This window comes from Hypomesus transpacificus, unplaced genomic scaffold (assembly GCF_021917145.1).
Source record: "Hypomesus transpacificus isolate Combined female unplaced genomic scaffold, fHypTra1 scaffold_208, whole genome shotgun sequence".
NCBI lineage: Eukaryota > Metazoa > Chordata > Actinopteri > Osmeriformes > Osmeridae > Hypomesus > Hypomesus transpacificus.
The window spans coordinates 144,777-166,995 of record NW_025813748.1 but is presented as its reverse complement, the minus strand read 5'-3'; the positions used below and the strand labels follow the sequence as shown (position 1 = coordinate 166,995).

Sequence of the window (22,219 nt, the reverse complement as noted above, 5' to 3'; positions counted from 1 at the left end):
AAGGCCATCAGTTTGTGCATGAGTCTCATATTCTAATACATGACTAATGTAGCAATTGCAGATAATTTTTCATGTATATCGTTAGCCAAATAGGTATTTTATCCACAGCATAGACATATATTGAGTTAGTTCGAATCAAAAAGTCATTGAACGAATGTACAGGTACGTTCATTATTATCTACTTTAAATTGATCGTGTTGCAAACGTAGGCAATGTAGCCTAAACTATAAAATGTGTTCCTTAATTATCTGTTGGACAATGACAAAATACTCAGGTTGATTTTAAAGGAATAGGCTATTTGGAATCCATTAAATTTTACAAACACTGTAGGCCTATGTGATTCATATAAAGTTTACTCTCTGGCATTTGCAAAATAGTAATTGCCAACAAAGGCAATCAATTGTGTATGCGTGTGTATAGATATTGAATCGTAAACCTGTTCAAATATGGATAACCATTTGGCCAAAACAATTATTTGAACCAATACACTTAATTTATAAAAATGGGAAAGATTACTTTGTTAAAGCAAGCATGGGCTACTAGTGATACAAAGAAGGCAGTCTGATTGTTCTTCATAGTTTGCAGATCTCAGTTTTATCTGTCGGCCATATGTAAAATCTGATTTAACAGAATTCGATACGATTGCACAATCTTTAGTTTTGGGTCAGTTTATAACTGACATATACGAAACTCGGACACATGTTCTTCGCATGATGGCCTATAGCCTACTGAGTTTCACCTAGACCAGGCCTACTTGTATTTTTTTAAAATACGTAGAAATCGAAGTTCAAACATCGTAAAGTACCTCACAAACAAAACTGAATTGTTCCTTGTTCCTGAATATTTATCTTATTAATAATTGTATCCAACCTATTCTAATACTGCCTTTGTGGGAAGAAACCATTGTTTATTAATCTATACAAAATCGTTGTACCTTTTTCTATTTTACATTTCAAGTCCATGTAACACCTGCATACAAAGTTTAGAAGGCGCCTCAAATAAAAACACGGGAGAACATGATGATTTTGTTGCAAGCTTTCATTAATTGATTGGGATCGCACTTATTGTAATCGCATACGCCAGACTTTGCTTTATTTCCTTCTCTTCGTGACATTTAAGAAAACATACATTTATTGCTGTTTCTGTCTAGGTTTTCGCATCAGCCGAACCAATTCGTCCTCACAACACCAGAGGGCAAAGTGAGCAGTGCTTGCACACTGGAGCCAAACTACCTTTCCGATGCTCCACTAAAGATATCAACACCACGCATGGATAGGAGGTAACTAAAACCTAAGCTTGCATTATATGATACATCCAATTAAGTTGTATACCCTTTAGACCTTTCCCGGCAAAACACATGTAAGTTCATTCAAGATAGGCTATAGCCTATGCTATGCTCCCTTATTCAACAAGCTTTGAATCATTGACATAATTATTTTAGAATTAATTTAACGTTAAACCTAATGTTTGGAATAATAATTATGATCAGAATTATTTATTTCGTTTGTTAGCGTGTCGCTGTTCCTATTTTAATGATTAACCTATAGCTTATATGTGCGGGATATTGCCGCCCAAATTAAACGTTATTTTCTTGGTTAGTTTACAAGACCGTGGAATGTATAGGCGAATATCGGATCGAATCATCGAATGTAGCATAATAAATTTAAATATCGTAGCCTACTAACATAAGATTTAAATGTCAAAATAAGTGCATTCATTATAGTGAGTCGTGGCCTTTTGAAACTGTTGAGCTTGCAGAATCCCGCACATACGTCCTAATGTATTTCGGTGACCGCTTTAAGTTTGATGTAGGCCAACTAGATAATGTATTATATGTTTTACATATAGGCCTAATACATCTCTGACATGACACAACTTCGTAATTTGGATTTAGGCCTACACATTGGGGGATAAATAGATCATAGCCGATCTAAACGCCTAATTATCTTCACTTGCTTCACTTAGCCCATGTTGTGCTTGATTAACCCGAAACTAAAATCACACCGTGGGATTTTCCTCCTAGAAGACCATTAGGCTAGTTGTTACGTTGACTATATGTTATAAGTCTATTGGGTCTCCTGCATAAAGACAGCCGGGTTTATAAATTGACCACAGCTTGCTTATCTGTTAAGAACGTTGGAAATGCCTTTAGGGCAATGCATCCCAGGAACAAGAGCCGGGCCGACATGACAAATAATGTTAAGCGTCTTTTGATTTATCTACAGGCGACTCAGCGTTCCTCACCTTGTCAACCTTATCAATGGAGACGGGAGTTTGACAATCACGCGTTAAAATATAATCGTGTGATATGAAAATACAGATCTTAAATTTATGTTTTGTTTTTTTGGAATCATGGTTTGCTTCCCTTTACCAATGGATCTGGGTATATAGGCCACATCTCAGCCACAATTGAGGACACGTGTCGTGCAATGGGTAAAACATAGGCCTAGATGAACTGTCTCTATTGGTCTAATGCCGGGACAATACGTTTCAACCCTGTGAATGAATATAGTCTGAATTGTGCTTTTAGTCAAATATCATGTGGTTGAATTTGTTAAATTTAATTATCATATATCGTTCAAAATGTTTAATTAAAAAAATAAATGCAGGCAATATGTGGGCATATCTGTCTCGTGTCTATATATTTGACACTTCGTTTTAAAGTCTCCAGATTTACCTTACACATGCCTGTTTCAGTGAAGAAAAGCTGCACATTTGTATAGGCCTGCTTCTATTGTCTGAGAGCTGTATAGTCTACAGCAGCGGTTGCTGGCCAATTACACAGAATAATTAAAAACATCTGATCTGTCAATATATCAAAACAATTGTCACGGCGCTAAACACGCATCTTACCTCGGGGTTAAGGCTACTGTCCTGTTCGCGCAGAGCTCAGTTATCGTGATCCATCGCCAGGTGCACGGTGTGACAAGGTTATGGCCGACAAGGCAATGCAACAAAGAATGTGATTGCAAACTTCTAACGCGCCCTGCGCCTAAAGCCTACCTGTGCTAGTTTTCAATAGGCGTAGCCCACGGAAAACCTAATGGGAAAGACGAAAATAAATCTGAAAGATCTAGATTCGGACGATCAGGCAAGCTACACCAAATCCGGCAGGCAACACATTACGGTGTAACTAATGTAGGCGATTCGGAACTGTGAGCCTATATACACTAAGCTGTTTCAACTGCATGCAGCATAGTAAATCCTAATAATGTAAATAAATAGCATAGGCTACATTTAACAAAGTAGCCTACGTATGCCCATTATGATTTGTGTTTGTGAAATAATAGCAAACATAATAGGCCTGTAAGAGTTAACATTAGGCTGCTAAATTATTATAATAAATAATCAAATTGTGATATGATGACGTAGGCCATGACTGTAGACTATTTGTTTATTTCGTAAATATATATAAGCCTATATCAACGCTCTTTCTAGTCTTAACAGGGCGGAATTAATTCTATTCTGTTGAGCGCACTGCTGTGCAACCAATAGCATCCCAATGCCAGTAAACAGACTGAAAAAGTATCTCGTTGTGGGAGGATCCAGTCGCTTCAGTGTCGGTCTTGGACTTTTCAAGCGAGAGGGAACCGAAGAGCATACAGCAACTAAGAAGAACTTTTGGAAGATTTTGCCCTTATTTTTTTGGATTTGTAGTGCTTTTTCTTCGTCGGTCTGTTTATACGGTAAATAGCCTATTAGAAAAAGACCAAGGCTACGTTATCCCGTGCAAAGCCGGGCGCTTGCAAAGAAAACGCAGTTGGCCGTAGCCTTATATACCTGCTCTGACAAACTAACAGGTGACTTCTTGCAGTGTTTTATCGTCATTTCGAATCATTAGGCTACATTCTAAAGGCCTAGGGATGTGTTGCTTAAGGACAAAAACAACAGCTGTAAAGTAGACGGCGAGTCATAACATTGGGGACTACTTTTAGGCTATTCTTGCATGAATCCAACTGAAAGCGTTCTCAGAACACATAATAGCCTAAGAGCAGACTTGTGTGCATCTACATGTAGGCTAGTATCATCAACCACACAGGGCTGTCCACCAGAGGCGAAGACAAATCTGATCGTGTATTTTTATGGATATTGCAACAGGTCCTGAGTTTCTGGAACGCGGTTTCTCGGGGAGAAATCTTTCCAAATACTCGATGATGTTGGACGGCATAAAAATTGAAGATCCACTTCGATCGGGTCAAGCTATTGGAGTCAGGCTTGGTGAGTCCTAACACTATTGGGGGGAAAAAAAGAAAATCATAATAACCACAATTAGATTGATCATGCCATGTCGAGGTCATTAAGTAGCCTAAATTGTGCATTTGCCGGAAATAAAACCAAAGCGTGCTGCGGCTTTTCCTTAGGCTACATGTAAAACATATCACCTGTGCAGGCCTGTGTACTAACTTAAATCTATTTTTGATTACAGTTATGCTACTGTGCCATATTAAATTCCTCACTAGCTAGCAAGATGAAACACAACATAAGAACAAACCAAATAAAACAAATTAACTAAGTAAATGCTACGCTGATGCTTTTAATGCTGGCAACATATTTATTGTAGGGTTAAATATAATTCTTGTCCATTACGTTAATGACATTGTCAAAGTCTCCTGAAGCACAGAGAAACTCAATTTAAGGATTCATTTTTTTTGTAAAGATCGCGATGTAGGCCTGCATTCACAACTATGCTTTTAGTCAAGCTATGTGAAAAAGTAGCCTAATCATACTGCTCTAACAGTTCCGACCTCCACATATGATATCACTCGAAAGCTCAGGATGTCTGTCATTTGGACAACATGAATTAACACAGCATGTAGGGTTGTGAAGTTACTAACCCAACGTTATAAATTATGTGGACACGTGCTAGCATAATACTCCATGTGTAACCTACATTATCCGTTAGTCAATATATTTACATAGATGGATCTAGGAACAAATTAATACACAATTGAAACTTGTTTACTAATGTATCCATCCACTGCAGGGACGGAGTGCCATCATCAGTCTGTTTGTGAAGGATGCCAGCGTCCAATTTCTGACCGCTTCCTGATGAGAGTCAACGATTCGTCATGGCACGAAGAGTGTTTGCACTGCACTGTTTGTCAGCAGCCTCTGTCTACCAGCTGTTATTTAAGGGATAGGAAACTATACTGCAAACACGACTACCAACAGTAAGGACAATATTTATATTCCGTATGTATAGCCTGTTTTATGTGTGTTCAATCGATTGTAACCTAGGACAAGGAAAGCTTGAACGGCGTGAAGGAAATGTCTGTAGGTTGAATTTTGTATCTTTCCACCAAGCACAATAATTTCCGTATAGGTTTTAAGTTACTTGAAAAATAAAATCCTTTTAAAAAATCCTGTTAAAACAGATTTAACAATGATTCATTTAAAATATAAAAGTCCCCCGTGGAAAAAAAAGTTGCCTAGCTCGCCGATTGCAAGCCAGTGCGCTTCTGACGGCCGTTCAGAGATAGGCAATTTATTAGATAGATTTGAACATATTGTAGGTGCGTTCTTTAATGAGGACATGGTCAAACCAAAACTGAAGTAGCTTGTACACACACACACACACACATGCAGACAGACGCGCGCATTCAAGCAAATAAAACGTGGTGAGAGACTTATTTATTTAAGACTATTTTGGTCTCACAAGTATAAGCTAACCCTTCTTTTTGTTCCGCTTAAGTCCGTTAAATTTGCCTATACATTTGTTTGCGACAACGGCATTAATTACGATTAGGCTACAAAATAATGACGCCAACAATAATATTTAAACAATCTATAAATTCAGCAACAGATTAATAAAAACGAATTAAACCTGCAATATTGCAAGCCTACCAAAAAACATACACATACATTTTATTGATCGCACTTATTAAATAGCCTACCCTAAATAATTACATTAAAAGGAACGTTAGTTTTATTATTGTTCTTATAGTCATTCGACGCGCATATTATTATTATTATTATTATTATACTATTGCTCTGAATATAATTGATGCTGTTGCGTCTAAAGAATGAAGATTCATCTAATTATGTTCTGCCGTGTATAGCAGACTGTCCTTTGGACCGTACCGTGTTCCGCATGACTGCTCTTCTGCTTGTCACTAAATTTAAGCTTTTTGTATCTGTGCTTTGTAACACTACTGCAATTATTGGGTCATTGAAGCTCTCCGCGAGACACCGTGCATCAGACAATGAGCTTCCAGCATCAGTGTTTCATGGGCCGTTCGTCCAGCTTCGGCGACGTGTCGGTTGGCCTTCACAGATCACTGTGATAATGTCCTAGCAACCGCTCTTTGAAGTGAAGCACAAACACAAGTCTCACAAAGACAGAAAGGCTCACTTATATACCACTTTCACTTTACATATAGTATATAGTGTGTGTGCGCGGCTAATTTAGCCTAGATTTAGATGCATTTTATAAGTATGATTTTAGTTTAAACTGGACAGTTTGGTGTTGGGTTTTGACCGTAAACCAGGACATTGACAGAAAACAAACTGCATCGCTCCATTGTGTTCTCACCCCTCCACTATCCATCACACACTGTTTCTTCACCTGCCATCAGGTCAACTAATAAGAGAGAGGGGTGGGCACACTTACACAGGTATCTGTATGTGTAATTTCAGGTAGCATTGATGGGATACTTAGACATGTAATTGGCACCTTTTTGACTTTTATGACACCTATTTAAGATGCATTTGTCAGCTCACTAAGAGCCCGGGGCTAGTGGCAGGCTGCTGGCCGTTCACTGTGGAGGTGATTACATTCCTACAGCGACGGATCCCAGACCAGTTATCATCTATCATAAATCAGGGAATTGGCAAACGTTCATTTTCACCCCCGTGGTGCAGTTTATTGTTTTTATGTGCATATGGGGGGTTTCATGAGTTTTGTACCGAAAAATGCTTTGTTTTGTTTGAAATGGTGTTACTGAAAGATTAGAAAAAAACTTTGTTTGTTTGTTGAAAAGACCTGTTCTAAGGACAAATTGAAAGAGAATCTTGAGTAATTTCATCATTTTTATTATATTTTTAATAATTAAGATAAAATAGCTGTTTCGATACGACACGTACAAAAATTGTAGTCCAGGATGTAACATTAATGAAGCAGTACTTCAAGATTGGATACAAAACATGTATTTTTTACAATTTCCTATTTTTCAACGAGAAACATTGTTCTAAGATAATGTGAACACATTCAATTGCCTGCCTTACACGGTTTAAAACATGTTGACATTGTCTGCAAGAAGCAAGACGAAAGCAATATTAACAGACGAATACCTTTGTAATATCCCTCTGCGTCCTCTCATAATTCTCCAGCTTGGACGATACCCCGGTGTGCTGATAGCTGGGTTTTAGAAGTGTTAGGAGTGCCTTTCTGTGAAATGTTGTTCTTTAATTAGCTTTGTTCTGGACGCTGGGAGGCGGGTACATGCTGATGGTTGGCTTTCTGCTCTGGCTCCCTGTGTGTTGTGTACCACATATGACAGTCCCATGTGGCTAGGCTTTCTGTAAACAGACTGCATAATAGAAACCACCCCTGCTCTGTCTCTTTCAACCATTAGAGCATTTTACAAAAGGTTTGCATTCTTTCGCTCGTATGTTACCTAATGCGTACAAAGAGGGCAGAGAAGAGGTGTTGCTTGTGCTGGTTGGGAGTACAGGGCCCCTACTGGAAGACTAATGGAACTCTAGCTGCCGTTAAGCTGGATCATGTTTCTTCAGCTTGCATGGCGAGAACCGGGCTGGACCGAGCTTCACTCCTCTGAGGGGAAGTACTGGATTCTGTATAAACATCGCCTGGCCTGTCCCAGCAGCATAGCATGATGCAGTCCCCTGACTTCCCCCTAACGCAGGATCGTGTTAACCTGCCCGTCAGGAGGGGGTTTGCTGTACCTCAACTGGCTTTGTTTTGCTTTTCCTGTTTCCGCTGTACATGCATAGCCCCGTGGAATGACTGTTTCATTTACAACTCAGGACATTTCTAGCTCTCAATGGCACGACTGGGTGCACCTTCAACGAGACAAGACATCAATTAAGATACCTCTGACCTACTTTTGATTGGAGATTGGAGAATTTGTTGTCAGATTAGGGTAGATAAATAATATGACAAACATTTGAATGTCCACACCTATTGTGACAGATGCCGTTTTTAGGAAAGTAAGAATGTAGCGGGACAGTGCAGGAAGTCCCAGAGGCTTGGCTAGCATCACACCCATCACCAGTTAGCAGGTCAGGCTGACGGGAAGGGTGGTGTAGGGGAGGGTGGTGTAGGGGAGGGTGGTGTAGGGGAGGGTGGTGTTGGGGAGGGTGGTGTTGGGGAGGGTGGTGTAGGGGAGGGTTGTGTAGTGGAGGGTGGTGTGGGGGAGGGTGGTGTTGGGGAGGGTGGTGTTGGGGAGGGTGGAGGGTCTGATAGAGGGTGTGGGAGAACAGCCTGGAGGCTTAGTTTGAGGGAGCTGTAACTGTTCTGGGGTCTGCTTGGTTAGCTCACATTATCCAGCTTGGTCGCAGATGGGAGGAGTTAGAACTGTTCTGTGTTCAGCCTGGTGTGCTCACATTACCCAGAGTGGTAGCAGAGGAGTGCTCAGGAAATCAAGCATGCAATTTGTTGGTCTCTACAGTTTAACCTCCCCCCTCAACCCTGTGGTTAAGCAGGGGAATATGTCAGTTAGTCAGTCAGGAATGCACATCACCACAGACAATAAAGAGACATCCATTATTTGTGTTACAAAATGAAACTCTGTCATTTTGTAATAACACAGCAACATTTGAAAGATGAAAGAGAATTATCGTGACCCTGTTCAGTTCTTAGTTTTTTTGACGCTTCACGGCAACTTAAATATCGATTCTGCCAGGCAGATCCTGGTATGCAAACTAGTGCATACTTTTGCCTTTAAAAATCAGAAAGTCAGCCAACATATTGGGAAAGGGAGAACGTTTCACTACGTGGTGTATTACATGTGTCAAACAGCAGTGTTCCAACATGGCTACAAAAGGATGTTTCTGTGTCTGAGAACCGTGACCCGGGGGTTCCCTGTCGGCTCAGCGGACACCCAGCAGACCCTCGGATGCCATCTCAGGTTATCCGACCCCGCCCTCTTTCATGGCATCTCTCTCTGGAATGTTCCTCCGACATGCGGGGTCCTCCGGCGGGCACTCTGGAGCGGGCTGCACCGTGGTGCTAAGTGCTGCAGCCAGACTGCTGTGTGCCCAAGGCTCACTCTCACAGCCTCTTCTCACATTCTTCTGCCGTGTGGGAAATATGGGCTTGTGGTTCTAGCTGAGTGTTTGCCTTCACCCTGACTACCTCACTCTACTCCCTACATGTCCCTACTTCACTGAAGACCGTGTGTACTGTGTCACTATGCTGTAGTATAGGTTACTATACTATACAGTACTATATTATTAGAGAGAGTCAAGAGGCTGAGCGGTGGGGAATCGGGCTAGTAATCTGAAGGTCGCCAGTTCGATTATCGGCTGAGCCAAATTACGTTGTGTCCTTGGGCAAGGCACTTCACCCTACTTGCCTCGGGGGAATGTCCCTGTACTTACTGTAAGTCGCTCTGGATAAGAGCGTCTGCTAAATAAAAATGTAAATGTATTACATACTGTAGGTAGACATATTAGATAGATTGGAAGACAATCATAAACATATGAAAAAAAACGTGAGGACAACATAAATGTCTTATAATAAACATGAGGCGGATCGTGTTGGTTCTTCGGCCTCCGTGCCCTCCTGTGTCTGTCCTCAGAAGCTCTTCTTCATCTCTAGACGACCCCGGCTTCCCAACACGGCTCCTTCTGCCCAGAGTGACTGACAGAGACCTGCATGACGATGGGTGACACTAAACTGCAGAGGGCTTTGTCCTGGATGGATGGTTTGACGGAAACAAGACTCCTAATCCTATTATTTGTGTCAGGAATGGGCCGGGGTGGGACTGGCACCACAGCCCACTGACTCCTCCTTCCCTGGGGGGGGCAGGGGGTACCACGACACAGGGTCGCCCCTGAGTCCCACACAGCCAAGAGAGCATGAAATGGATCTGATGAGGCCTATGCAGTCGTACTCTGGAAGTTATGGCAAGCTTAAATGTGTGTGTGTGTGGGACAAGAGAGGATGTGTGTAGGTGCATGTGTGTCTCCTCATGAGTGTATGCAATTTTGTGTGTGCGTGTGTGTGTGCACGCGTGCTTGTGTGTACAGTCGACGCATTTGTGTGTGATTGAGTGCCGTGCGCACACCTGAATGTGTGTGTCTGTATGCAGGAGAGTGTCTGCCTCCCCACCACAGGGGGTGCTGCCCAGGATGAGATTAATCAAGTTTGCCGGTTCCCTGGTAGAGGCCCAACTTTGGCTTTTGTCTGCAGTTGGGGCAGAGCTGTGGGGCTTAGAGTCCTTTGTGAGCGCCCTTACGGTAATCCTTCTCTCCCGGGAGTCCCTCAGGCCACTTTATTTACTCATTCAACTGTTTGGAAGTCTGTTAGACTGCAGATCAGATGCAGTGAAACCAATGGGATTACTTTAAGCAGCAGTAGTGGAGATTCCTCTTCTCTCCTCCTCTCCCCATCCCCTCCCCTTCTCTCCTCTCCCCTCTCCCCTCTCCCCTCTCCCCTCTCCCCTCTCCCCTCTCCCCACTCCCCTCCTCTGCTTTCCTCTCCTCCTCTCCCCTCCCCTCCTCTCCTCTCATCCTGTCCTCCCAGGCTGTCCTGCCTGTTACCCCCCATCAGGATGATGGCCAGGTCCTGTACACCTCTCCTTGCGGATGCTCTCTGGTAGCGATTCACTATGACCGTAAAGCCAAGTCAGGTGTCTGTACCTGAGGCAGTGCTGAGGCAGTGTTCACTGACTTCGCCGTTCAGTCCGAGAGCTCACAGGCGAACTGCAGGGGCTGGCAGACTGTTATGTTTCCCTTTCTACTTGTTTTGGCTGACTGGCCCAGCGGGCAGTATTTCATTGGAGGACCACAGCGGCACGTGAGGTGTCACGCTGCAAGACCAACAGGTTTGTTTTATTGGGAACCAGAAGCTGTTTTGTGTTCTGCGTCCATCACAGGGAGCTGAGCGGCGGAGCCCCCGGGCCCCATCCCAGCTCCACGCTCAGCAGGCCGTCAGGAACTGTGAACGCTCCTCCTCTCTCCGGCTCAGGAGGGGGGGGGGGGGGGGGGCAGCTACCTGGACAGCCTGTAAACTGGCCAGTGCTCCCCGAACACAGTCTCTGACCAGGGGTCAGTGCTGATGGGGTGAGAGCTGTCTCGGCTCGAAAAATAACTCCCCGCCCCTCCCCTCCCCCATGTGAAAATTCTCCAGATTGGGTTTCGATGTATCTTCTCCATCCTCTCTGGTCTACTGGCCCTTCACAAGCAGCCAGCCAGGGTGATTTGTGAGTCGTGAAAGCTGCCCGAAGGCAGAGAGGGCAGGTTTTGATGTGATGTTCTGGAGGGCAAAGGGAACGAGGCGTGAGGCTGGAGGTGGATTCGTTTCTGACCGACCCACGCTGAACATGCTAGCAACACAGGACAGATTCAGCTCACACGCAAAGGAGAGGGAGAGAAGGAGGAGAGAAGGAGGAGAGAAGGAGGAGAGAAGAGGAGAGAAGGAGGAGAGAAGGGGAGAGAAGGAGGAGAGAAGGAGGAGAGAAGGGGGAGAGAAGGAGGAGAGAAGGAGGAGAGAAGGGGAGAGAAGGAGGAGAGAAGGGGGAGAGAAGGAGGAGGAAGACAGTGAAAGAGAGATGAGACACGAGACTCATTTCATCATGGGAGACCGGGACCGTGATACCGATCGTCTGTGCCCCCCCCCCCCTCCCGCTCCCCCCCACCTTGCCCTGCTGGCTGGCTAATATTTCCCAGAAAACAGCCACAATACATCTTGCTGGGAAATTCCTGTGCTCACGAGCACTGGAAGATGATCCTGTGCCTCAGAAAGTCACTCGCTGAGGGGATGAAATATGGAAGATTTACAAAACCAGATAAGCAATGATTTTGTTATATTTTGTGCAGCTTTAATGAAGATGCATGCTTTCCCCTTCACAAATGTGTGTGTGTGTGTGTGCGTGTGGAGGGGTGTGTGTGAAGGGAATTCCTTCCACTGGTTATGAACCTAGGTTTTGTGTTGTTGAGGCACACAGACTGTTCAAACTCGAAAACATTGACTTTGCAATGATTAGTGTACCAAGCACACGCTCCTCTGTTTGCTTGTCCTCAAACATTATCCACATCAAACCATTTTACTGGACCTCTGTAATATCGTTAGATTAGATTTTAGTATTTTACGATGCAGTCGTTCCACCCGGCTGGAAAGTCCCGTGGACTTAGATCGTAACGCTCTGAGATGCAAATACCATGAAAGCAGTTAAAAGGCAAACTTGTGGTCGGGGGAATATCGATCAGTGTTGGGTTCCTGAACTGGTCTCTGTCACTCACAACTGTGTCTGTGCTTGTCTTTGTCTCTCACAACTGTGTCTGTGCTGGTCTCTGTCTCTCAGAACTGTGTCTGTGCTGGTCTCTGTCTCTCAGAACTGTGTCTGTGCTGGTCTCTCATGACTGTGTCTGTGCTGGTCTCTGTCTCTCATGACTGTGTCTGTGCTGGTCTCTGTCTCTCAGAACTGTGTCTGTGCTGGTCTCTGTCTCTCAGAACTGTGTCTGTGCTGGTCTCTCATGACTGTGTCTGTGCTGGTCTCTGTCTCTCGTGACTGTGTCTGTGCTGGTCTCTGTCTGTCATGACTGTGTCTGTGCTGGTGTTTGTCTCTCAGAACTGTGTCTGTGCGGTCTCTGTCTCTCATGACTGTGTCTGTGCTGGTCTCTGTCTGTCATGACTGTGTCTGTGCTGGTCTTTGTCTCTCATGACTGTGTCTGTGCTGGTCTCTGTCTGTCATGACTGTGTCTGTGCTGGTGTCTGTCTCTCAGAACTGTGTCTGTGCTGGTCTCTGTCTGTCATGACTGTGTTTGTGCTGGTCTCTGTCTCTCAGAACTGTGTCTGTGCTGGTCTCTGTCTCTCAGAACTGTGTCTGTGCTGGTCTCTCATGACTGTCTGTGCTGGTCTCTCATGACTGTGTCTGTGCTGGTCTCTCATGACTGTCTGTGCTGGTCTCTCATGACTGTCTGTGCTGGTGTCTGTCTCTCATGACTGTCTGTGCTGGTCTCTGTCTCTCATGACTGTCTGTGCTGGTGTCTGTCTCTCATGACTGTCTGTGCTGGTCTCTGTCTCTCATGACTGTCTGTGCTGGTCTCTCATGACTGTGTCTGTGCTGGTCTCTCATGACTGTCTGTGCTGGTCTCTCATGACTGTCTGTGCTGGTCTCTCATGACGGTGTCTGTGCTGGTCTCTCATGACTGTCTGTGCTGGTCTCTGTCTCTCATGACTGTCTGTGCTGGTCTCTCATGACTGTCTGTGCTGGTCTCTCATGACTGTCTGTGCTGGTCTCTGTCTCTCATGACTGTCTGTGCTGGTCTCTCATGACTGTCTGTGCTGGTCTCTGTCTCTCATGACTGTCTGTGCTGGTCTCTCATGACTGTCTGTGCTGGTCTCTCATGACTGTCTGTGCTGGTCTCCTGCTGCTGGGGCAGTGGGCCCCCACTCCCCGGAGCGTCCGTCTGTCTGTCTGATGTTGGGCCCTGGCAGGACCTCTTCTGCCCCGCCGGGCTGCTGGCTCGCACCCCTCCCTTCCCCCGTGCGTCCTGGCCCCAGCCCGCTGTCCTGCCCTGAAACCCAAGCCTCCGTCTAGCGCTACGATCCCAGCTGGAGAGGCTCTGAACTGGGGGCCTCAGCTCTGTCTGGAGCCTGGCTCACAAGACGCAGCGCTTTCTGTCTCTCTGCCTCACCGGGGACTGAATCATTCCTCTCTGCTTCATTCCTCTCTGCCTCAGTCCTCTTTGCCTCTATGCCTCCCTATGGGACAGAGTCAGTCCTCTCTGCCTCCCTATGGGACCGAGTCAGTCCTCCTTGTCTCCCTGCCTCACTCCGGGACAGAACAGGAGTCAGTCATCTGCCCTGACCCCTTTCCAGTAGTGAGCACAGCACTTAATATCATACGGTGTGTAATCCTTTCAGATTATGCCTTGCAGCGTTTTGCTACAAAAGGAAAAAGCGCTTGTTACAGATACGTGTGTTCATTATTGTGAAACGTCAGAGGCTGAATGATGAGAGAGACTATGCTGAGCTACAGTAAGCCTTGTAGTGAGATTGAGGGTTGGTGTGTTGCCTGGGATTTAGTAACTGTGTGTGTGTGAGTGTGTGTGTGAGTAGAGGTTCTGTCATTCAGCCAGTCTCTGGACACGCTGTTGGCAGCAGCCTCCGTCTCTGTGGCTCTGGAGACGGTAAGCGGTGCGTGCCATCCAAACCACCAGCACTATGCCCCCCTCCACCCACCCACCCACCCCCACCCTCCATCATCAGCAGCCAGGCTGCCCCTCCCTTCCCTGGGCCCCAGGCCCTGGGCTGGAGCCCCGCGGATGAGTGCTACATCCTGGCTGTCAGCACAGGGGTTAGCTGGGGATTCGCCTGTGGTGGAGGTGCAGTATCAGGCCTTGTCTGTCAGCTCCTCATTCCCCTTCCTCTCACCCCCTCAGCACGGCCCACAGTGGCACAACAAACGCACCCGTCCGGAAGACGGGACTGAGACCCCAGTCAGATATCTCGACGGAAAATGAAAGATTTACCCCTTCAAATAGTTATATTCATGACCGTGCCAGTGAAAAAGGCCCTGTTTGAAAACCCTTAAGTGCTCTGGTGTTGTGTTATCAAACAGAGCGAGAAGGCTTTGACAGTTGGTTTACTATTTCACTCTGTATTTCATTTCAGGACTTGAAATGCTTATACCAAGCTTCTAAAAGGACACCCTCTTACCGTCAATGTGGATTTACATACGGTTGTAGCTCTACTGTAACTCCTAAACGGATATTATCCGGTGGACAAATGATAGATGCATGCAAAACGTCAGTCCAGCGTATGGTTTTATAAACTCCAACAGCCTGAGGGTGTCTGGGATTTATTTTGTATTGTGCAAACGGACTCCTGATCCAGGTGTGTGTATATTTATGTGTGTGCCATGTTAAAGTGTACACACACACAGGCATGCAGACATCTGTACCCCACATGCTCAGAGACACACTTACACATGTTGTAGGATTTGTGACCATAATCAGATTAATTGGTCCATCTTTTCTTGGAAACATAACATACACATGAAGACCTCTTCAAGCTTTCAGCTGGCTCCCAGTTACACAAACCAGAAGCCCATCTCAGAGGGGGGCGGGGGGGGGTTCAGAGGGGGGTGGGGGGTTCAGAGGGGGGTGGGGGGGGTTCAGAGGGGGGTGGGGGGGGTTCAGAGGGGTCAGAGTGTGACCCCCCCTGACATGGCATCCTCTGTGCAGCAGAAACCACAGTTCTCCATGCGTACAACCAAAAGACCCATGCCATAATAAAGAGAGCCAGATTATCTCTCCATGCTGTTTGTCATCATTTACTCTAAATGGATATTCAAATCCAAGAAAGCTTTATTCATAGTAGGCATAACGGAATATGAAGTTAGTGTTATTTGGCAGACGACATAGTAGTTTCTTTCAAAGACAGTAAAACGCTTTTGGCCTTGTGAAGGAGAAGTGCATTAGCTAAGGTACGGCTTAATCCCTAATAACATCCTCCAAGCTCCTGCATGAAATATAGTTCCAGAGTGAACGGCTTGTGTGTTTCTTTACTGCCACAAGTATGTCTCAAAGAAGGATCATCTACACACGCTGCTCTTCATTATTTTATTCTAGGTTTTAAGTTCACCACAACTCTTAAGATGGGAAGGAATACAAAGAAAACCGAAAGGAAAATATTTCTCTCTGTTTCACGCTTCTCTCCCCCCCCTCTCCCTTTCCTGAAAGCCTTGCGCTGGTTCACTCCTGTCCGTCAGTGCTGTAATGCTGTTGCCGTTTTAAAAACTGTTTGTTATTGTTCATGCTCGTTCATAACATCGGCTGTTGCGGTATAGGATTGGAGATTGTATGACTGGAATTCTTTAGCCTACAGTTTCTGTTATGTGCGGCATATAGGGATCTTAATGCCAGCTCTGGGATCATTGTTACAGAAAGTGACGTTTTTGGCAGGAGTCATTGGCATATCATGGCAAAGGTTTCAGTCGAGGATGATGTACTCAACACACGCAAACACGTGTCCATGCACACACACACACACACATGTGCACCCATGCACACACAAACACATTCATGCTGTGTTGAGGAGAGGCCTGTGGTTCTGGAGCCAGTGAGAGAAGCCATGAATCGCAGGTTCCCCACAGAGAGACATCAGGAGGATAAGAACAGCAGGCGCGTTCTTCTCAAGCACCCCTCTCCAACCTCACCTGGGGCCCTCGGGCCTCCTCGGGGGTGCACATCGGTGAGCGGCGCATCACAGGTCACCTTTTATTCATTTAGCAGACGCTTTCATCCGCAACGACTTACGAAAAAAAGGGCATATGAAAAGAACAGCGTGAAACTGACTCGGTGGTTAGAGTCGGGGGAACATTCTGGATTTTACCAGGCACAGAAAAGAATAACAACTTATTCCTTTCAGGGGCGCTTTTTACTCTGGTCATCCAGATACATGCGGTATTGATGATGTGTTTGTGGATAGTGCAGTTGGCCTGCGCCCTGGAGGGTTCATGTGGTGACACTGTGGTTGTCCCAGGGTGGATCCTCCGACCTGGTCTGTCGTTGGCTCAGCGTCCCTGCTCCTTTACCCTGACTCCCTGCGGAGCCATGCTTCTGGAAGGACCTGGCTTATGTTAACATTTACATTTAGTCATTTAGCAGACGCTCTTATCCAGAGCGACTTACAGTAAGTACAGGGACATTCCCCCCCCGAGGCAAGTAGTGTTAAGTGCCTTGCCCAAGGACACAACGTCATTTGTCATGGTCGGGAATCGAACCGGCAATCTTCTGAGTAATAGCCCGATTCCCTAACCGCTCAGCCATCTGACTCCCTAAGTGAGACATGCTTGTGTAGGGACTCAGCTGACACTGTGCGGGATTTGAGAAGCGAGAGGTAAGTGCTAGCCTTCCCTCCCAGCCGAGGGGTAATGAGGGGGGACTGCGGCGAGCGAGAAACAGCCAGTGGTCTCTGGAAGAGCCTTGAACGCTGCGATCAGCAGCATTAAAACAGATTTACACCCCGAGATCCTAAAACGATTTTCTTTTTCGCTCGATGGCCCCTCTTTCACAGATATTTTAGGGGTTTAATAAAGTGGTTTTCGAAACATCCCTGACGGCCAGCAGCCGTAATTCCGTCTGTTTGTCCGTCTGTCTGTGGAGCTCTGCTGGTACCACATGCCAGCTCCCGGGCATGGTCTAGAATGTTCCGCTTAGCTCACACAGTGCTAGGCTAAGTGACAAACATCTCGGAAGTTTCCAGAAAACAAGGTTGCTTTGGTGCATCGTTTACCTCGTGTGTTTTAAGTGCCAGGCTCTGTGATAACCCTCCAGACTCTGTTTCCCTGAAATTTCGGCTCTTTTGAAGCCTGTTGTTCGCTCCAGAGCAAAGATCTGCTCAGTGTAAGATGTCATACTCCCACTGGGTTGACCAGTGAGTCTATGGACCTCGATGTGCCCATAACATTTAATGGCGCCTTGGCAACTGCTAATGGAAACTCTTACTTTGCCTAGCAATCACATTTCGTTCCCTTAGTTGGTTGCCTTTTCAGGTTACAGATCTCTCTCTGTTTCTTTCAAAACTAGCTGGATTATTAGTAGTAGTATGTGTCTTTGATATACTTAAACAAGAACTCATGGTTGAGAGAGAGGAAAGAATCTGCATTATCTGCTAATTATTAAGATTACGGATGGGGGGGGGAACAAACCAAGACGAAAGGGAACATTTGTGTTGAGTAAGTCATGGTGCCCTTCGCACTACGCTTCAGGCTCCTGGTTTGTCGTGGAGGAGGAGGAGGAGGAGGGCAGCAGAGGAGACTTCAGAGTGTCTCTCTGGAGCTGTGGCCTGGACTGAGGACATGGATGTGGGGGGTAACAGGGGCCAGGCTGCACCTCCACCCCCCCCCCCCCAAGTGGGATGGAGAAAGCTCTCCACGTGTAACAGGTTCAGAAGTCCTGGCCTGCTTCTCATTAGCCTCTGTGATCCCATCTGATAAACAATTCCTGTGGTCTCACGCTCCCTGGAACTCTTTATCTGCGATCGTTGTGTGTTTCTCTTGTTGTGGCGCATGTGTGTGTACATGTGTGTAAGAGAATAAGAGAAAGGTACGAAAAACAAAGCTTACAGTCGAATAGTCCCCATTTGAATGCAGCTAGTATGGCAATGAGGTCAGGGGTCATCACTGTTAAGAAGAATCATCCAGTAGGTGGGATCCAAACGGAGCATCAAGGAGACATGATGTTACTTTCTTCTGTCTAGGTTGTCCCTTACCCAATCTAGGTACATGCCCCACAGCTGCATGCGTTGTTTGGGGCTAATTTCAAAATGTCGTCAGATCTCCCGGTGACGTCTCCCCCTGGTGGTGTTGTCTTTGACGGGGAGGACATGTTCCTTCACTGAACAGGTGACATGTCAAACCTCTTCAGACGCTCGTTCACGCCCGCTCTGTGGAGCAGGCATCTTCCACAATAATGAGATCTCAAGTGACACAGTGCCAGTGATGCACATGCGGAACACACTTGAATTAGCGCAGGGGAAGTCTGTCAGCTTGTCAGTATGAAGCCGTTATTAATGTTTGAAAGCAAGTTAATAGGGGAGTCTGTTGTGCTGCTTGTCCTTGTGGCTGGTAGTAAGGATGTGTTCCTGGGCTTCTGTGCAGACGCCCAGCATCAGCCTGCAGGGTGGTAAAAGTGTCATCACTAGGTATGTGTTTATGGTGAAGATCTATGAGGTTACTGGGATCAAAGCCTTGTTGAAAGGACATTAGATGAGGGAACAGGAGGGGGGGGGGGGGGGAGTATTTTTTGTTGTGCTCTGTTAATCACGCTATCAGATATATAGCTCATCCTGCAGTGAGAAGCTACGAGAGGCTGATTTCTGTGTTGTATTGTTCTTTATTGCTGTGGAAAGAAATATAAACCACTAAAACACAGGAACAATAGCAATAAAATAAAAAAAGCAAGTGGAAAAAAAACCTCTCTGAAAAACATTTGAATTTTCGCACCACAGACAAATTCTGTTTTTGGCTCGTTTTTTATAGCGACGTATAATTTGATTTTCCTTTGTCCAGGGCTGAAACAGAGCACTGATTGGACGAAAATGGTGTTTGACAGCATTTTCATTCTCAATGTATTTCTGGTTTTGTAAGGAAACATGAAGCAGGAGACTGAGAATAAAAGATTTTAGTGTCAGACAGGAGCTCTGTTTGTAGCCACGTTGCTCTGCTGTTAAAACACTCCAGTCTTCTGCGCTCTGGCTCTCTGGTGTGTGTCCACCGGGGGGAAACTAATTGATCTGACTCCTTGAGCTCTGCGTAATGACAAATGATTGTATTTCTTTAAATCTTAAATATTATAATTGCTAAAATGGTCCTTCACTTTTTATTATGTTTTCGTTACATAAACCATTTTAATGCTTTCCAGAGCATTGCAGTTGTATGCCAAAGCTACATAGGCACCTTACAACGTTGAAACTGATTTTATTCTTAGTGTGTGGTGTTTTCTTTTGGTTTATCTCTCCTTTTCATAAATCGGGTCTCGGTTCCAAACACCCTGACAGATAGCGCAGGCGTGTGTGTTGATTGGGTGCGTGTGTGCGAGGTGTGCTGCAGCAGTCCTGAACAGGGGTCAACCACCCAGTTTCCAGCCTAGCCTGGTCTTGCAGCTTTAAGTGGGACTTATTACTGGCAAGATAAGCACAGAGATAACTGTGGTCCTGCTCTACGAGATATATGAGGTGTCAGGCGGGCGCAATGTGCACCTGACCAGGAAATGGATGGTGCTGCGCCCCTCTCTCTCTCTCTCTCTCTCTCTCTCTCTCTCTCTCTCTCTCTCTCTCTCTCTCTCTCTCTCTCTCTCTGTGTCTCTCTCTCTGTGTGTCTCTCTCTCTGTGTCACTCTCTCTCTCTCTCTGTCTCTCTCTCTCTCTCTCTCTCTCTCTCTCTCTCTCTCTCTCTCTCTCTCGTGAGAGAGAGAGTGTGGAGGGAGAACATTCCGAGGGGGTTTGGTATGTTAGCACGCTGCTCGAGGGCCCATGCAAGCCTCTCTCTCTTTTGAAGTTCCTCTTCGTTCTTTCCTTCCTTCCGCGAACCATTCCTCTGCCGTCTACCTTGTTATATATTAGATCATCCCTCACATGTGAAGGGGGACGAGGCTGACATATCACAGCTCTTCAGGCTGTCTCTGATGCTGTGTATGGATTGATAGCTGGATGAGTACCTTTTGAGCCGATAGACAAATCTTTACTTTATATTAGAAGACATGTACAAAGTGTTTTTTTCTTCCTGCTGGCCAGTTGCCAAAACAGACATGCTGAATCATTGTCTTTAGTTTCATTGTAAAAAATTGTGTTGTTTTTTCTTCAACTCTACCACAGTGAATGATTTAAAATGTTTATTTAGCTTTTTGTCCATTTGCGTTGCTGTCTTAGTGATGTGCTGTACTGACAACTAACATTCCGTGTTATAACTCAATATGCACTAGAGTTCAGTGAGTGTGAATTGGTCATCTGTGGAGGTTAAAGGTTGTAGCCTACCATAAATTAGCACTGTATGTTTGACCCCGCCCACACACACACACATGGACACGTACACACACACACACACGTACACACACAGCCCATCACACAGACAGACAGACAGTTCAGGTTTTTAATCATGTTGTCTGCAGCGAGGGGCTCTCCTGAGACCACTGGCCACGTTTAGCAGTCTGCAGCTCAGGACCCCCAGGGGTGGCCTAACCCGTGCCCGATTCCTCGCTCCGTTATTAGCTCTGCGGGCGAGACCGCCCCCCACCTCCCCACCTCCCCCCTTCGGGGAGTGCGTCTGAGGGATGAAGAGCTGTACTGGGGGCCGTTCCTGACGCCCAGCTGTAATTACTCCATTGATATTCTTCAAGCAATAACCCGGTGAAAGCTCATTTGCATAACGGTGCTCTCTTCACGGGGAGTGGGGGTGAGGGGGAGGGGGGGGTAGGGGGGCAGGTGCTTACGAGAGCCTCAAGGTTTGGGGGCTGCTTTTGCAGACGCGAGCGGTTCACTCCCAACCGTGCCGATGGGGATCGAAGACTGACGATACGAGATTTAAAATATCCCATAGTATAGTTATATAGTCTGCTTTGTAAGAACGTGTTGGCGGTATAGGTCATTACACATGTGTAACGAGCTCTGGGGGAGGTGGCCAGCTCTCCAGGGGTAGGTAAATCTTAATATTGATCTTGTTTTGTGTAACTCAACCTTTAGCTGGCCTTTTGCCTCGTCCACTTAACACTGGGAAGCCCTTGCCTCTCTTCCTCCTCCACACCCTGGCCCACCTGCAGATCATGGTTGTGGAGTACGCTCTAGCGTTTCCCAATACTCTAATAATTTTCACTTGGATTCTGATGTTAGCCGTTATGTTGCATATCCTCACAATGAGTCAGATTCAGTGTATGTGTGTGTGTGCATGTGTGTGTGTGTGTGTATGTGTGTGTGACATCCAGTCTTTGTCCAATTAGTCTGGGGAGGAGTCGATGGGTGGATGGTCTCTGTGTGTCTTAGTTAATGTGTATTTCTTGTAGGCTGCTTCTTCTTTATTTCCTCTGCTCTCCTGCCGACTCCCCCAGCCCCCCAGCCCCCATTCCACCCAGGGCCCCCACTGCATCGGCCCGCCAGCCCCCATTCCACCCAGGGCCCCCACTGCATCGGCCCCCCAGCCCCCATTCCACCCAGGGCCCCCACTGCATCGGCCCCCCAGGCCCCACATCAGTTATTGCTGTCAGGAGTCACAGGGGGAAGGATCAGTTTGGGAGGGGCGGGAGGGAGGGAAGGGTTGCCGGGGGGCTCTGGGGCTGCGGATCTGTCTGTGTGGTGGGAAACTGGGGGCTGAGGGGGGCTGAGTGAAGGGGCTGGCTCTGTGGTGGGGGTCGAGGGGGGCAGGTGGGCTGGAGGGCTAGGAGGGAGGGAGGGGAGGGAGGTGAAGGGGCGTTGGCTGACAAAGATGTGCTGCAGAGAGGAGCCAGTGGAAGCGATGGGGAGAGACAGAGGCCCCTAGTCAAATCTCAGCTGTTGAATATTTAACGATGCCTGGAGTGTTTATTTAGTTAGGCTG

The 22,219-nt window shown here is 46.2% G+C and overlaps 1 protein-coding gene across 2 annotated transcripts in view; it reads left to right on the top strand.

The window, feature by feature from the left end:
* The first annotated feature begins 3,533 nt into the window (after positions 1-3,533).
* Positions 3,534-22,219, top strand: part of lmx1bb (LIM homeobox transcription factor 1, beta b) — a 43,684-nt gene continuing 24,998 nt past the window's right edge. Inside the window, exons 1-3 of one of the 2 annotated variants that reach the window (XM_047013921.1) lie at positions 3,534-3,686; positions 4,099-4,218; positions 4,985-5,171. In XM_047013921.1, coding sequence (XP_046869877.1) covers positions 4,152-4,218; positions 4,985-5,171 — 254 coding nt within the window. In that variant the 5' untranslated portion in view covers positions 3,534-3,686; positions 4,099-4,151. Of the gene's footprint in view, positions 3,801-4,098; positions 4,219-4,984; positions 5,172-22,219 lie in introns of both variants that reach the window. The other variant, XM_047013922.1, reaches the window with a different exon arrangement.